Raw genomic sequence first — 14,970 nt, 5'->3', positions numbered from 1 at the left:
TATTCTTGGTGTGCAGAAAGGGATGGGAAATTGTAAATTAATTCCAATAAGAACCTGCAGATGTACGTAAGTGTAGCATGTTACTTAGAGATACAACCTCAAACTCAGATGTATCTTTAGATACGTTTGTTAGGAGGCATTGGCATACAGATATGTGCTGATGACACCAGCAGTACGATCTAACTGATTCTGATTGGCTGTTTGCATTCTGACCCCACCAGATGCTTGTACTTCATTCATTAGTGTTGTGAATATATTCCATCACGTCATGGCTGTCTATTCAGAATACTAATGTATTATTTCCTTTTAAAGAAAGTTATAATATGAGCGCCTGAAATTTTTCGGGTTTTGTGTTTTGGTTTTGGGTTCGGTTCCGCGGCCGTGTTTTGGGTTCGAACGCGTTTTGGCAAAACCTCACCGAATTATTTTTGTCGGATTCGGGTGTTTTTTTCCAAAAACACTAAAAAACAGCTTAAATCATAGAATTTGGGGGTCATTTTGATCCCAAAGTATTATTAACCTCAAAAACCATAATTTACACTCATTTGCAGTCTATTCTGAATACCTCACACCTCACAATATTATTTTTAGTCCTAAAATTTGCACCGAGGTCGCTGTGTGAGTAAGATAAGCGACCCTAGTGGCCGACACAAACACCGGGCCCATCTAGGAGTGGCACTGCAGTGTCACGCAGGATGTCCCTTCCAAAAAACCCTCCCCAAACAGCACATGACGCAAAGAAAAAAAGAGGCGCAATGAGGTAGCTGTGTGAGTAAGATTAGCGACCCTAGTGGCCGACACAAACACCGGGCCCATCTAGGAGTGGCACTGCAGTGTCACGCAGGATGGCCCTTCCAAAAAACCCTCCCCAAACAGCACATGACGCAAAGAAAAAAAGAGGCGCAATGAGGTAGCTGACTGTGTGAGTAAGATTAGCGACCCTAGTGGCCGACACAAACACCGGGCCCATCTAGGAGTGGCACTGCAGTGTCACGCAGGATGGCCCTTCCAAAAAACCCTCCCCAAACAGCACATGACGCAAAGAAAAAAAGAGGCGCAATGAGGTAGCTGACTGTGTGAGTAAGATTAGCGACCCTAGTGGCCGACACAAACACCGGGCCCATCTAGGAGTGGCACTGCAGTGTCACGCAGGATGTCCCTTCCAAAAAACCCTCCCCAAACAGCACATGACGCAAAGAAAAAAAGAGGCGCAATGAGGTAGCTGTGTGAGTAAGATTAGCGACCCTAGTGGCCGACACAAACACCGGGCCCATCTAGGAGTGGCACTGCAGTGTCACGCAGGATGTCCCTTCCAAAAAACCCTCCCCAAACAGCACATGACGCAAAGAAAAAAAGAGGCGCAATGAGGTAGCTGTGTGAGTAAGATTAGCGACCCTAGTGGCCGACACAAACACCGGGCCCATCTAGGAGTGGCACTGCAGTGTCACGCAGGATGTCCCTTCCAAAAAACCCTCCCCAAACAGCACATGACGCAAAGAAAAAAAGAGGCGCAATGAGGTAGCTGACTGTGTGAGTAAGATTAGCGACCCTAGTGGCCGACACAAACACCGGGCCCATTTAGGAGTGGCACTGCAGTGTCACGCAGGATGTCCCTTCCAAAAAACCCTCCCCAATCAGCACATGATGCAAAGAAAAAGAAAAGAAAAAAGAGGTGCAAGATGGAATTATCCTTGGGCCCTCCCACCCACCCTTATGTTGTATAAACAAAACAGGACATGCACACTTTAACCAACCCATCATTTCAGTGACAGGGTCTGCCACACGACTGTGACTGATATGACGGGTTGGTTTGGACCCCCCCCAAAAAAGAAGCAATTAATCTCTCCTTGCACAAACTGGCTCTACAGAGGCAAGATGTCCACCTCATCTTCACCCTCCGATATATCACCGTGTACATCCCCCTCCTCACAGATTATCAATTCGTCCCCACTGGAATCCACCATCTCAGCTCCCTGTGTACTTTGTGGAGGCAATTGCTGCTGGTCAATGTCTCCGCGGAGGAATTGATTATAATTCATTTTAATGAACATCATCTTCTCCACATTTTCTGGATGTAACCTCGTACGCCGATTGCTGACAATGTGAGCGGCGGCACTAAACACTCTTTCGGAGTACACACTTGTGGGAGGGCAACTTAGGTAGAATAAAGCCAGTTTGTGCAAGGGCCTCCAAATTGCCTCTTTTTCCTGCCAGTATAAGTACGGACTGTGTGACGTGCCTACTTGGATGCGGTCACTCATATAATCCTCCACCATTCTATCAATGTTGAGAGAATCATATGCAGTGACAGTAGACGACATGTCCGTAATCGTTGTCAGGTCCTTCAGTCCGGACCAGATGTCAGCATCAGCAGTCGCTCCAGACTGCCCTGCATCACCGCCAGCGGGTGGGCTCGGAATTCTGAGCCTTTTCCTCGCACCCCCAGTTGCGGGAGAATGTGAAGGAGGAGATGTTGACAGGTCGCGTTCCGCTTGACTTGACAATTTTGTCACCAGCAGGTCTTTCAACCCCAGCAGACCTGTGTCTGCCGGAAAGAGAGATCCAAGGTAGGCTTTAAATCTAGGATCGAGCACGGTGGCCAAAATGTAGTGCTCTGATTTCAACAGATTGACCACCCGTGAATCCTTGTTAAGCGAATTAAGGGCTGCATCCACAAGTCCCACATGCCTAGCGGAATCGCTCCCTTTTAGCTCCTTCTTCAATGCCTCCAGTTTCTTCTGCAAAAGCCTGATGAGGGGAATGACCTGACTCAGGCTGGCAGTGTCTGAACTGACTTCACGTGTGGCAAGTTCAAAGGGCATCAGAACCTTGCACAACGTTGAAATCATTCTCCACTGCACTTGAGACAGGTGCATTCCATCTCCTATATCGTGCTCAATTGTATAGGCTTGAATGGCCTTTTGCTGCTCCTCCAACCTCTGAAGCATATAGAGGGTTGAATTCCACCTCGTTACCACTTCTTGCTTCAGATGATGGCAGGGCAGGTTCAGTAGTTTTTGGTGGTGCTCCAGTCTTCTGTACGTGGTGCCTGTACGCCGAAAGTGTCCCGCAATTTTTCTGGCCACCGACAGCATCTCTTGCACGCCCCTGTCGTTTTTTAAAAAATTCTGCACCACCAAATTCAAGGTATGTGCAAAACATGGGACGTGCTGGAATTTGCCCATATTTAATGCACACACAATATTGCTGGCGTTGTCCGATGCCACAAATCCACAGGAGAGTCCAATTGGGGTAAGCCATTCCGCGATGATCTTCCTCAGTTGCCGTAAGAGGTTTTCAGCTGTGTGCGTATTCTGGAAAGCGGTGATACAAAGCGTAGCCTGCCTAGGAAAGAGTTGGCGTTTGCGAGATGCTGCTACTGGTGCCGCCGCTGCTGTTCTTGCGGCGGGAGTCCATACATCTACCCAGTGGGCTGTCACAGTCATATAGTCCTGACCCTGCCCTGCTCCACTTGTCCACATGTCCGTGGTTAAGTGGACATTGGGTACAACTGCATTTTTTAGGAGACTGGTGAGTCTTTTTCTGACGTCCGTGTACATTCTCGGTATCGCCTGCCTAGAGAAGTGGAACCTAGATGGTATTTGGTAACGGGGGCACACTGCCTCAATAAATTGTCTAGTTCCCTGTGAACTAACGGCGGATACCGGACGCACGTCTAACACCAACATAGTTGTCAAGGACTCAGTTATCCGCTTTGCAGTAGGATGACTGCTGTGATATTTCATCTTCCTCGCAAAGGACTGTTGAACAGTCAATTGCTTACTGGAAGTAGTACAAGTGGGCTTACGACTTCCCCTCTGGGATGACCATCGACTCCCAGCGGCAACAACAGCAGCGCCAGCAGCAGTAGGCGTTACACGCAAGGATGCATCGGAGGAATCCCAGGCAGGAGAGGACTCGTCAGACTTGCCAGTGACATGGCCTGCAGGACTATTGGCATTCCTGGGGAAGGAGGAAATTGACACTGAGGGAGTTGGTGGGGTGGTTTGCGTGAGCTTGGTTACAAGAGGAAGGGATTTACTGGTCAGTGGACTGCTTCCGCTGTCACCCAAAGTTTTTGAACTTGTCACTGACTTATTATGAATGCGCTGCAGGTGACGTATAAGGGAGGATGTTCCGAGGTGGTTAACGTCCTTACCCCTACTTATTACAGCTTGACAAAGGGAACACACGGCTTGACACCTGTTGTCCGCATTTCTGGTGAAATACCTCCACACCGAAGAGCTGATTTTTTTGGTATTTTCACCTGGCATGTCAACGGCCATATTCCTCCCACGGACAACAGGTGTCTCCCCGGGTGCCTGACTTAAACAAACCACCTCACCATCAGAATCCTCCTGGTCAATTTCCTCCCCAGCGCCAGCAACACCCATATCCTCCTCATCCTGGTGTACTTCAACACTGACATCTTCAATCTGACTATCAGGAACTGGACTGCGGGTGCTCCTTCCAGCACTTGCAGGGGGCGTGCAAATGGTGGAAGGCGCATGCTCTTCACGTCCAGTGTTGGGAAGGTCAGGCATCGCAACCGACACAATTGGACTCTCCTTGTGGATTTGGGATTTCAAAGAACGCACAGTTCTTTGCGGTGCTTTTGCCAGCTTGAGTCTTTTCAGTTTTCTAGCGAGAGGCTGAGTGCTTCCATCCTCATGTGAAGCTGAACCACTAGCCATGAACATAGGCCAGGGCCTCAGCCGTTCCTTGCCACTCCGTGTGGTAAATGGCATATTGGCAAGTTTACGCTTCTCCTCCGACAATTTTATTTTAGGTTTTGGAGTCCTTTTTTTACTGATATTTGGTGTTTTGGTTTTGACATGCTCTGTACTATGCCATTGGGCATCGGCCTTGGCAGACGACGTTGCTGGCATTTCATCGTCTCGGCCATGACTAGTGGCAGCAGCTTCAGCACGAGGTGGAAGTGGATCTTGATCTTTCCCTAATTTTGGAACCTCAACATTTTTGTTCTCCATATTTTAATAGGCACAACTAAAAGGCACCTCAGGTAAACAATGCAGATGGATGGATTGGATACTAGTATACAATTATGGACGGGCTGCGGAGTGCCGACACAGAGGTAGCCACAGCCGTGAACTACCGCACTGTACTGTGTCTGCTGCTAATATATAGACTGGTTGATAAAGAGATAGTATACTCGTAACTAGTATGTATGTATAAAGAAAGAAAAAAAAACCACGGTTAGGTCACTGGTATATACAATTATGGACGGGCTGCCGAGTGCCGACACAGAGGTAGCCACAGCCGTGAACTACCGCACTGTACTGTGTCTGCTGCTAATATATAGACTGGTTGATAAAGAGATAGTATACTCGTAACTAGTATGTATGTATAAAGAAAGAAAAAAAAACCACGGTTAGGTCACTGGTATATACAATTATGGACGGGCTGCCGAGTGCCGACACAGAGGTAGCCACAGCCGTGAACTACCGCACTGTACTGTGTCTGCTGCTAATATATAGACTGGTTGATAAAGAGATAGTATACTCGTAACTAGTATGTATGTATAAAGAAAGAAAGAAAAACCACGGTTAGGTCACTGGTATATACAATTATGGACGGGCTGCCGAGTGCCGACACAGAGGTAGCCACAGCCGTGAACTACCGCACTGTACTGTGTCTGCTGCTAATATATAGACTGGTTGATAAAGAGATAGTATACTCGTAACTAGTATGTATGTATAAAGAAAGAAAAAAAAACCACGGTTAGGTCACTGGTATATACAATTATGGACGGGCTGCGGAGTGCCGACACAGAGGTAGCCACAGCCGTGAACTACCGCACTGTACTGTGTCTGCTGCTAATATATAGACTGGTTGATAAAGAGATAGTATACTCGTAACTAGTATGTATGTATAAAGAAAGAAAAAAAAACCACGGTTAGGTGGTATATACAATTATGGACGGGCTGCCGAGTGCCGACACAGAGGTAGCCACAGCCGTGAACTACCGCACTGTACTGTGTCTGCTGCTAATATATAGACTGGTTGATAAAGAGATAGTATACTCGTAACTAGTATGTATGTATAAAGAAAGAAAAAAAAAACACGGTTAGGTCACTGGTATATACAATTATGGACGGGCTGCCGAGTGCCGACACAGAGGTAGCCACAGCCGTGAACTACCGCACTGTACACTGGTTGATAAAGAGATAGTAGTATACTCGTAACAACTAGTATGACGACGGTATAAAGAATGAAAAAAAAACCACGGTTAGGTGGTATATAATACAATTATGGTTGGACGGACTGCCTGCCGAGTGCCGACACAGAGGTAGCCACAGCCGTGAACTACCGCACTGTACACTGGTTGATAAAGAGATAGTAGTATACTCGTAACAACTAGTATGACGACGGTATAAAGAATGAAAAAAAAACCACGGTTAGGTCACTGGTATATACAATTATGGACGGGCTGCGGAGTGCCGACACAGAGGTAGCCACAGCCGTGAACTACCGCACTGTACTGTGTCTGCTGCTAATATATAGACTGGTTGATAAAGAGATAGTATACTCGTAACTAGTATGTATGTATAAAGAAAGAAAAAAAAACCACGGTTAGGTGGTATATACAATTATGGACGGGCTGCCGAGTGCCGACACAGAGGTAGCCACAGCCGTGAACTACCGCACTGTACTGTGTCTGCTGCTAATATATAGACTGGTTGATAAAGAGATAGTATACTCGTAACTAGTATGTATGTATAAAGAAAGAAAAAAAAACCACGGTTAGGTCACTGGTATATACAATTATGGACGGGCTGCCGAGTGCCGACACAGAGGTAGCCACAGCCGTGAACTACCGCACTGTACACTGGTTGATAAAGAGATAGTAGTATACTCGTAACAACTAGTATGACGACGGTATAAAGAATGAAAAAAAAACCACGGTTAGGTGGTATATAATACAATTATGGTTGGACGGACTGCCTGCCGAGTGCCGACACAGAGGTAGCCACAGCCGTGAACTACCGCACTGTACACTGGTTGATAAAGAGATAGTAGTATACTCGTAACAACTAGTATGACGACGGTATAAAGAATGAAAAAAAAACCACGGTTAGGTGGTATATAATACAATTATGGTTGGACGGACTGCCTGCCGAGTGCCGACACAGAGGTAGCCACAGCCGTGAACTACCGCACTGTACACTGGTTGATAAAGAGATAGTAGTATACTCGTAACAACTAGTATGACGACGGTATAAAGAACGAAAAAAAAACCACGGTTAGGTGGTATATATTATAATACAATTATGGATGGACGGACTGCCTGCCGAGTTCCGACACAGAGGTAGCCACAGCCGTGAACTACCGCACTGTACACTGGTTGATAAAGAGATAGTAGTATACTCGTAACAACTAGTATGACGACGGTATAAAGAACGAAAAAAAAACCACGGTTAGGTGGTATATATTATAATACAATTATGGATGGACGGACTGCCTGCCGAGTGCCGACACAGAGGTAGCCACAGCCGTGAACTACCGCACTGTACTGTGTCTGCTGCTAATATAGACTGGTTGATAAAGAGATAGTATACAATACTACTAATATACTGGTGGTCAGGCACTGGTCACCACTAGTCACACTGGCAGTGGCACTCCTGCAGCAAAAGTGTGCACTGTTTAATTTTAATATAATATTATTTATCATGTACTCCTGGCTCCTGCTATAACAACCTGCAGTGCTCCCCAGTCTCCCCCACAATTATAAGCTTTATATACAATACATTGATGTGCAGCACACTGGGCTGAGCAGTGCACACAGACTGAGTCACTGTGTGACTGTGTATCGTTTTTTTCAGGCAGAGAACGGATATATTAAATAAAACAAACAACTGCACTGTCTCTGGTGGTCACTGGTCACTGTGGTCGTCAGTCACTAAACTCTGTCTGCACTCTGCACTCTCTTCTAATCTACAGTATCACAGCAATCTCTCTCTCTCTCTCTCTTCTAAATCTAATCTAAATGGAGAGGACGCCAGCCACGTCCTCTCCCTATCAATCTCAATGCACGTGTGAAAATGGCGGCGACGCGCGGCTCCTTATATAGAATCCGAGTCTCGCGATAGAATCCGAGCCTCGCGAGAATCCGACAGCGTCATGATGACGTTCGGGCGCGCTCGGGTTAACCGAGCAAGGCGGGAAGATCCGAGTCGCTCGGACCCGTGAAAAAAAAAGTGAAGTTCGTGCGGGTTCGGATTCAAAGAAACCGAACCCGCTCATCTCTAGTTATAAAGCAGTAAATTTAAAACGTATGAGCGCACATGTATTCAAAGTGGTTAATTAGGCTGCTGGTTTGGTAAATAAAATATATTTTTATTAAAAGAACAACAGACTAAATAAACATTCATAAATTAAAAAACATCATGCTGGAAATCGCAGAATAATTTGTATCATACTTATAATCACTGCATGAAATTCAATAGATACCCCCGCACTAGCCAATTGGACTTATATAATTAATTTAAAGCATGCATGCTTAATTGATTAACTGGTTAGTTAATTGGACCAGTAGTCAGTCCCAGAATACAGTCCTGGTTGTTAGTAACTGTTAATCCCTCCAGGGATTTTATTGATGTTAGTAATTAGTTGGTTAAATAGACAGAATAGAAATTGTCCCTGGGTGTATATGACAACACAGTCCTTTTAGGATAATGAAACTTTCCTCTGGTGATATTTCTGTGCCAATTTATTCCATTTAATGTAATATTGGGAGGTTACATAACCACTTGGTAACCCGTCGTGGCACTCATAGGGGCACTGCTTACCCTCCACTCTGCGGCGGTATTGGTGTCCACGGCTGGGCTAAGGCACTCTGAGGCTGGAAAGTTTCCTATCTGGCTGAGGCGGTGACACGCTGCACGTGTGTAGCTGGGAGCGCTTGGCCGCGCGCCGCGGCTTCCGGGTTGTATAGAGCTTCCGGCTTGCGATGCGCTCCAGCTGCGTTCCACTTGACGTCGTTAAGGTCACCTGACGCGTTTCTCCGCCTTTTGTGGGTGGCGGTTTCTTCAGAGGTTTACCTCTATACAACCCGGAAGCCGCGGCGCGCGGCCAAGCGCTCCCAGCTACACACGTGCAGCGTGTCACCGCCTCAGCCAGATAGGAAACTTTCCAGCCTCAGAGTGCCTTAGCCCAGCCGTGGACACCAATACCGCCGCAGAGTGGAGGGTAAGCAGTGCCCCTATGAGTGCCACGACGGGTTACCAAGTGGTTATGTAACCTCCCAATATTACATTAAATGGAATAAATTGGCACAGAAATATCACCGGAGGAAAGTTTCATTATCCTAAAAGGACTGTGTTGTCATATACACCCAGGGACAATTTCTATTCTGTCTATTTAACCAACTAATTACTAACATCAATAAAATCCCTGGAGGGATTAACAGTTACTAACAACCAGGACTGTATTCTGGGACTGACTACTGGTCCAATTAACTAACCAGTTAATCAATTAAGCATGCATGCTTTAAATTAATTATATAAGTCCAATTGGCTAGTGCGGGGGTATCTATTGAATTTCATGCAGTGATTATAAGTATGATACAAATTATTCTGCGATTTCCAGCATGATGTTTTTTAATTTATGAATGTTTATTTAGTCTGTTGTTCTTTTAATAAAAATATATTTTATTTACCAAACCAGCAGCCTAATTAACCACTTTGAATACATGTGCGCTCATACGTTTTAAATTTGTGTACAGGGACAGGTCCCTTTGTTCAGGAGGACTTCCAGATCCTCCTTGTGTGAGCTGCAATTACGTATCCAAATTGACAGTGCAAACTTAGCGCCCAGTATATATTATTTAAAGCAGTAAATGACAGATATGTGAGAGCATTACATTTCATAAGCAAAATGAGATTTATTAATAAAACTGTCAATATACTAGTCTCTCTTGTGTATATGACACTTCATGACACTGTGCACGATTATAGTAATGTGCATTTATATGTCTAATGCAGTAGAATTTTCTATGCACATTCATGATGCAAATTGCATCAAACTGTAAATAAGGCCATATAGAGAGACTTTAGAAACCAAGGGGGTCATTTAGCTTAAAAATACATTACCTTCAATTTGTTTAGGTAGCGTCTAGTATGTACAACCAGTAAATCTTCCTCAGTCGCCTCCTTAGCTGCTACAATAGTGTCATCTGTTATCAGCTTCTCATCTAAAAAAGGAAAATGGAACATTTACTATTGACTGGTTAGACAAAAAACAGAAGGCTTAGCACAGAACTAATGCAAGAACTAATACTGCCGAGCACTGGAATTCATCTCCATTATTCTATGTATTGTTCAATGTGGATATACAGTTTTAAGATTGTGATTTTTTTTTATCATTAATAATTGTCAAGGTGCATACACACTTGTCGAGAAAATTTTCATCCTTCCTGAGCGACATTGTTCACTTTCACAGCAAGTGTGTATGCCGGTGATGACGAGCGATGCGCGGCCCCGCGGGGCGTTAATGACCCTCGCTGTTGGCCGTGCATGCAGCTCAATTTGGACTGTCGTCCAAGAGTTGCATGCACGGCCCGGCTGCTGTGTGACGTCCCTGAGTGACCTGGTTGTCATATCGCTCAATGTGTACACCCTGCAGCCGACTGGACCGGCCAGGGAGGGGAAACACTAGGCAACGTCACTCATAGAGCATGTCGCCTAGTGTGTACCCACCTTCAGTTCAACTTCTAAAATTGTATTTATAGCCTGAATAGGCAATTTGTTTATCTTGTCTTTGGGTGAAAAGATCTTTCTAACATAAAAATAATTAACATATTAATTCCCCCAAAGGGAGTGAATCCATTGCGCACACTGTTCATTATTTGAGATAGATATATATATATATATATATATATATATATATACACAAACATTTACTATTGATGCAATGTGAATATGTACACTGAGCAGGTGGAGGGGAACAGTGGTGGGGTGATAGATATGAGGGGGACATTAGGCTGCAGGGGGTTCTGGGTGAGGAGGCAGTGAGATGGGGTAGTGGGCTGGTTTGGGAGGGTAGGGGTAAGACACTGAGATGGGGGGGTCAGTGAGCAAGTGAGGGCCACTTAACTGGAGAGGGGGAGGGGTGATATAAGTGGAGGACAATGGGCTGGATGGGAAAAGGGACAGTGAAATGGAGATGGGAGGAGTGAACACTAGGGGATCTAGGAATTCAGATCTGATTGCTAGGCAGTGGTTTTTGCAGTCCTTCAATCAGTTAGTCGCCACCTACAGGGAGAGTGTATTTTTGCTGTGCATGTGTAGCAGAGATGCACAAACTGATTTTGTGCAGTCTCTGCGCAGCCCAGGACTTACTCAGCCGCTGCAATCACTTCAGACACCCTCCCTTCAAATGGTCAGTTGTCCCCCACAAACACTCTCTTCCTGTCAATCTCCTTGCGAACACCCGTTTGAATGAATCCTTAGCACAAACCCGTCTCTGACCGGCGATCCAATTTGCAGCCATCCGTCGCACCTGCACATTGCGGTGCATACACATGCGCAGTTCGGATCTGATTGCCCGCTGTGTGAAAACGCACAGCAGTGATCAGATCTGAATTGCCCCCAAGGCTGTGAAAAGGAGGGGATACTGTGATGAATGGGACTGAGGGGCAATGTGACTGGACTGGCAGGGAGAGGGATGATGGGGGCCACTGGGATGGAAAAGGGGAGACACTGGGGTAGGTGAGGGTTAGATAAAATGGTGGGAAGGAGGGGGGGGGGTGGCACTGGGCTGGGGACATGGGATGTTAGCTCTGAACTGGGGTTGCTTGCCTGGCCCACACACACACGCGCACACACACGCACACGCACACACTCACTGCAGCACTACTATAAATGTCCCCTGAGTGTGAGTATATATAGAGGTGGTGTCTATTACACCATACTGACAATGGCACACAGCAAGTGTGGCCTCGGGGTCCCCTGGTGTGTGTACATAAATTCTCCCCTGAGTGTGCATACACAGGTGGGGCCCCAAGGTGCGTCTGTATACAGGTGGGGCCCCCAGGTATGTGTATACATACAGGTGCTCACAAAATAGAGCAGCCACAGCTCCTTTCAAGACACCATCCTACTTCTGCACTCGGCTCCGTGTCATGGCCTGGGCTTCCATGAAGGAAGGTGCTGTTACTGATTTGGTGCAGGGGGAGCAGCGAGCCCTGGGCCTTTGCCAGCCTGGGCCCCATAGCAGCCACATCCCCTGCACCTATGGTAGTTATGCCACATAAATAATAACATACTATTAAAATAATTCCTTAACAGCTGATTCAAACTAACTGTGGGTTATGTAACGGACCAGTCTGTGGGCCTAATTCAGACCCGATTGCTGCAGCGGCAGTGATCGTAGCCTGATGCCCTTTGGGGAGTGCGTACGCACAGCAGGCACACTGTGCGTGCGCACCCAGTGAGACATGGACAACGCAGGTGTGTCTGGAACATCGCAGGGGCGGGCACGCAGCCACTGCAACCCAGAACATGGTGGGTAGCCGCCTGCCAGCGCAGCTACACTGCGCAGGCAGGGAGCTACTTGGCGGGTGCGAAAGCATAACCGCCGTGCGATGCTTTTGCACTTATGCGGGGGGGGGGATCAGGGCCTGACATGCAGGGCGGACTAGCCCTATGCTGGGCATCCCCCCGTATGTCAGAGAAACTGATCTATTTTTAGCATATCTACGATCAGGTCTGAATCACCCCCTATACTTGTAGTAAGACCCCTTCTGCACCTTGTAGGCTTAATCTTAAGCAGGTAATAGCATTTCTTGGTAGATGTTGCCCATTTTAATTCAAACCTTCAAACACACAGTATTCATACTAGATACAGAACAGATCACAGCCCTACAGTATGTATGTACTGTCTTTTGGGGCCGATTTAGACCTGATCGCTGCTGTGCGTTTTCTCACAGTGGGAGTTCAGGCACAAACTGCACATGCATATGCACCGCAATGCGCAGGCGCGTTGCTCGGCTACAAAGTGGATCGTCGTTCAGCGATGGGTTTGCGCGACGGATCCGTTCACACGGGCGTTCGCAAGGAGATTGACAGGAAGAGGGTGTCTGTGCGTGTCAACTGACCGTTGTCAGGGAGTGTTTGGAAAATGCAGGCGTGCCTATGCATTTACAGGGAGGGTTCCTGACATCAATTCCGGGTCCGAACAGGCTGATGTGATCGCAGCGGCTGAGTAAGTCCTGGGCTGCGCAGAGACTGCACAAAATCTGTCTGTACAGCTCTGCTACACATGCATTCGCACACTTGCACAGCTAAAATACACTCCCCCAGTAGGTAGCGACTATACAAAAACCACTGCCCAGCAATCAGGTCTGAATTAGCCCCATTGTTTGTTAAATTTTTGTTTTGTTTTAATGCAATGCAAGGATGTTAAAAAAAACTAGCTGATTCAGTAATGATTAGTCAGAAAACCTCAACTCAACACGCAGCACAAATAGCAAAAATAACTGTTGATGCACTGAGATTGGGGGCGGCGACAGGGAAGGTGGTGGCGGCTAGCATGTTGGGCGGCCTTGCCCTGCGATGGGCGGCCCACAACATGAGAGACAAAGTACACATGCTGCGCCGGCCGGCGGTGATTGACAGCTGAACTGGGGGGGGGGGGGGTGTACACGTCAGCCCAGTTCATGACTGTGTCTGAAAAATGTCAGTTAGGAGCTGAATGGCTATTTTTTAACTCTCCATTTTATCACGTTCCAAGCGATGATGCATCTAGGGCTATGTGATTATCTTCATGCTGCAGGATTCCAGATAAAATGTTATGAATAAGCACGACTCTTTTATTTTAAATATATAAGTAATGCCTTACCTCCTTTTTATTGTGTATACTGTATGTTAATAAATGCTCCCATATATTACACGATATAGTTCTGTTCAGTTTTTTCTTAGTGTTAGATGAGAATGAAATCTGTCAATGAAGAGGGTTCGGTATGGATGACAGGCAGATGGGATGCCGGCTGTCAATATTCCGACAGTGTCATCCCACCCACCAGAATGCCGGCAGCGGGTCGAGCACTAAGAGTCCCCTTGCGAGCTTGTTATGCTCGCCACACTGCGGGCTCTGTGTGAATCACTTAGCACATATAAACATACATGTGCTGATGTATGTAATATATGTGCTGGCTGGTTCCCCCAGGGATCAGCAGCAATGTATGTACCAGGCGTCATGGGGTACCTGGGACTCAGCATAAGGCATCACACTCCTTCTAAGCCCACCCCCAGACTCCCATTGGCTAGTTTCACAGGACTCTGGGGATGGGGTTAGAAGGAGTGTGATGCCTTATGCTGAGTCCCAGGTGTCGCATGACGACTGATTTACACAGCGCTGCCGATCCTGGCGAGAAGAAGTCAGCACATATATTACATACATTAGAACATATATGTTCATATGTGCTAAGTGGTTCTCACTGCACTATATGGTCGGCGCTGCTGTTTGTAATCTCCATTCTTCATGTTCATAAAACCTGTATACAAAGAGCGGTAGGGTAATCATTTTGAATTGCCTGCTGCAGAACTTCTGTAATTTGTAATAAGAATTTATCAATATCAAGCCCCATTCTCAACACACTTCCCAAGCTGCTGGGCTGCTCTGCTGTGTAAGGTAGATAAAATCTATGGGACACTGCAGCCTGTGTCTGCGGGTATGTGCATGAAAAATCTATAGAGTTTGCAGGGCTGCTTTTACTCCCTCACCACATGGGCATAATTGACAACCATTGGGCTGCCCTATCCAGGAGGTGGTGATACATAATATTATGTATATATATATATATATATATATATATATATATATATGTCATCAAAATGTATAAGTGTACGCTCATGTGGATCAAATATAATCTGTAGTAAAATATTAAAATATTTTCTTATAATTAAAATATTTACACATGCATTCCTCACAAACGTGGGTGGCAGCTGA

General features: G+C 46.3%; 1 protein-coding gene across 3 annotated transcripts in view; it reads right to left on the bottom strand.

The window, feature by feature from the left end:
* The window catches only part of HDAC11 (histone deacetylase 11), a 205,995-nt gene that overhangs the window by 79,406 nt on the left and 111,619 nt on the right, over positions 1 to 14,970 (bottom strand). For all 3 annotated transcript variants that reach the window (XM_063940609.1, XM_063940608.1, XM_063940610.1), the window contains exon 3: positions 10,113 to 10,213. In XM_063940609.1, the coding sequence (XP_063796679.1) occupies positions 10,113 to 10,213 (101 nt within the window). The remainder of the gene's footprint in view (positions 1 to 10,112; positions 10,214 to 14,970) is intronic.

Source organism: Pseudophryne corroboree, chromosome 9 (genome assembly GCF_028390025.1).
Source record: "Pseudophryne corroboree isolate aPseCor3 chromosome 9, aPseCor3.hap2, whole genome shotgun sequence".
In the NCBI taxonomy this organism is placed as follows: Eukaryota; Metazoa; Chordata; class Amphibia; order Anura; family Myobatrachidae; genus Pseudophryne; species Pseudophryne corroboree.
The sequence above is the reverse complement of the archived record's forward strand: the minus strand, read 5'-3'. Positions and strand labels throughout refer to the sequence as shown.